General features: G+C 32.9%; 1 protein-coding gene across 1 annotated transcript; it reads right to left on the bottom strand.

Moving 5' to 3' along the window:
- Window positions 1-369: 369 nt before the first annotated feature.
- On the bottom strand, window positions 370-1,454 carry LOC147390874 (pyridoxine/pyridoxamine 5'-phosphate oxidase 2-like). Its single transcript, XM_086459696.1, has 5 exons — window positions 1,192-1,454; window positions 1,062-1,111; window positions 929-986; window positions 735-767; window positions 370-543 (listed from the first exon to the last, which is right to left on the bottom strand). The coding sequence occupies exons 1-5, from the start codon at window positions 1,285-1,287 to the stop codon at window positions 385-387; spliced, it is 396 nt and encodes a 131-aa protein (XP_086315822.1). The 5' UTR covers window positions 1,288-1,454; the 3' UTR covers window positions 370-384.
- Between the last annotated feature and the right edge of the window lie 618 nt (window positions 1,455-2,072).

The following is a 2,072-nucleotide window of genomic DNA, read 5'->3' as shown; positions in this document are numbered from 1 at the left end:
AATTTTGAAGTACTTGTTCCAAACTGAACCAAATCAACCCAAGTCAATCGGTTTTTAAGGTTAAAAAACACAATGACAATACATCAGGGTGAACACCAAAGAACCATTCTTGCATGATTCTTACCTGAAGCTTCACTGGATCAGGATTTGACCCATCAATTACATCCATTATTCCATTGATTCGGACTGCTCCCACGAGTCGGTAAAATACCAACATATCTGGAAAAAAAAAAAACCAGAATTATAGAATACCAACATATAATTAATAAACCAAAATGAACTCAAATTAAACTCCCAAACATTTTTTTTTTTTTTTTTTTTTGGGGGGGCTTACATTTGTTCCTAAATGCAACATATAACCCTAGCTTCAACGCTACTTTAAGGTTAAAAAACACAATGACAATACATCAGGTGAACACCAAAGAACCATTCTTGCATGATTCTTACCTGAAGCTTCACTGGATCAGGATTTGACCCATCAATTACATCCATTATTCCATTGATTCGGAACTGCTCCCACGAGTCGGTAAAATACCAACATATCTGGAAAAAAAAAAAAAACCAGAATTATAGAATACCAACATATAATTAATAAACCAAAATGAACTCAAATTAAACTCCCAAACATTTTTTTTTTTTTTTTTTTTTTTTTTGGGGGGGGTGGGGGGAATTAAAAATTTTGATGAACAACATATTTTTAGTAAAATTTTGAGTATACCTCAGAGACCAATTACCTCTGTAAATGGACAGAGCTCAATATCTTCAACCTGAAGAATTTAAGATAAAAATCACCAACAGAAAATACAAAAATCAAGACCCACTAAAACCCTAGATCATAAATTTACCAAAAACCTAAAATTTTATGTTTCCCCCAGAAGATTAATCGCCAAAAATTAAGAAAAAAATGGAATTAAAGTAAAAGAGGGACCTTGGAACTTCTGCAATCTGTGTTGATTTGAATCTTATTAGAGCCATCTTGAAATCCTCTGAAACACCAAAACCCCCAAAAATAAATAAAATAAAATAAAATAAAAGTTTAAAACCCTAGAGAGAGAGAGAACCTGAACACAACAGTACGATTTGCAGGTCTTCCATTAGATCCAATTGTTGCCTGAAACACACCAAAAACAACGAATCAGAAAAACCCTAAAATAAGACAGTTAAAACGGGAAAGTAACTGTAATAACTGACTAGTTGAAAGAATGAAGAGTGCTTGAGGTTGGCGTTGGACTCCATTGCGTTGAGAAGTAGTTGCTTCCATGGTGCTGATGCGGTCCACACAGCCATCTACGTCCGCTGCACCTAATCAAACTCGCTCTCTTGTTCTTCTTCCTTCTTAACCATGGTCTCTCGTCTCGTCTCGGTTTCCCGTGCACACCGAGTTGAATCTTCCGAGTCATCTCGTTCTTCTTGAAACGAATTTACTACATCACCTCTCGCTAGGGACAGAGGTGTCAATGGGTACCCATTTAGCCGAAACCGAATCGAAAACCCTGATTCCGAGTTTTTTTATTTGGACCGATTAGAGTCGGGTCTAAAATGGAACTAAGCTGATAGGAACCAGAATCGGAATCAGAACCATTAGGTTCCATCCAATGGGTACATGCGGATACTTAAAACTAATTTATTTTGTCATTTCTTCCTATGCTATAGATGATTTAAGATATTTTTTTATTTCAAAATAAAAGTATTTTATATAAAATTCTTCAATTTTTCATATATAACTTATTGATTGAAGCTTAAAATGAGTTTATTTCTAAATATTTATTAGTTTTAACAAAGATAAATTTATTTTTGAAAAAAATCATTAATTTGTATCTTTAGTATAACAAATTATAACTAAGTTAATAATTTTGTAGATAATATGTTAATTTTTTTAAAGGAAATTTTTTTATATAATAATTTGAATTTTGTAATACTTTTTTTCTCATTTAATTTTAAGAATCAGAACCAATGGGTACACGTGAATTTTGAAGTACTTGTTCCAAACTGAACCAAATCAACCCAAAGTCAATCGATTTGATTCGGTTCTTAATTTGAACCAAGTAAGTTGCAATCTTAGGTAGGAGTGT

This window comes from Akebia trifoliata, chromosome 11, assembly GCF_017979445.1.
Source record: "Akebia trifoliata isolate Shusen 1 chromosome 11, ASM1797944v1, whole genome shotgun sequence".
Taxonomy (NCBI): Eukaryota; Viridiplantae; Streptophyta; class Magnoliopsida; order Ranunculales; family Lardizabalaceae; genus Akebia; species Akebia trifoliata.
Note: the sequence above shows the minus strand (reverse complement) of the source record. Positions and strands in the feature narration are given on the sequence as shown.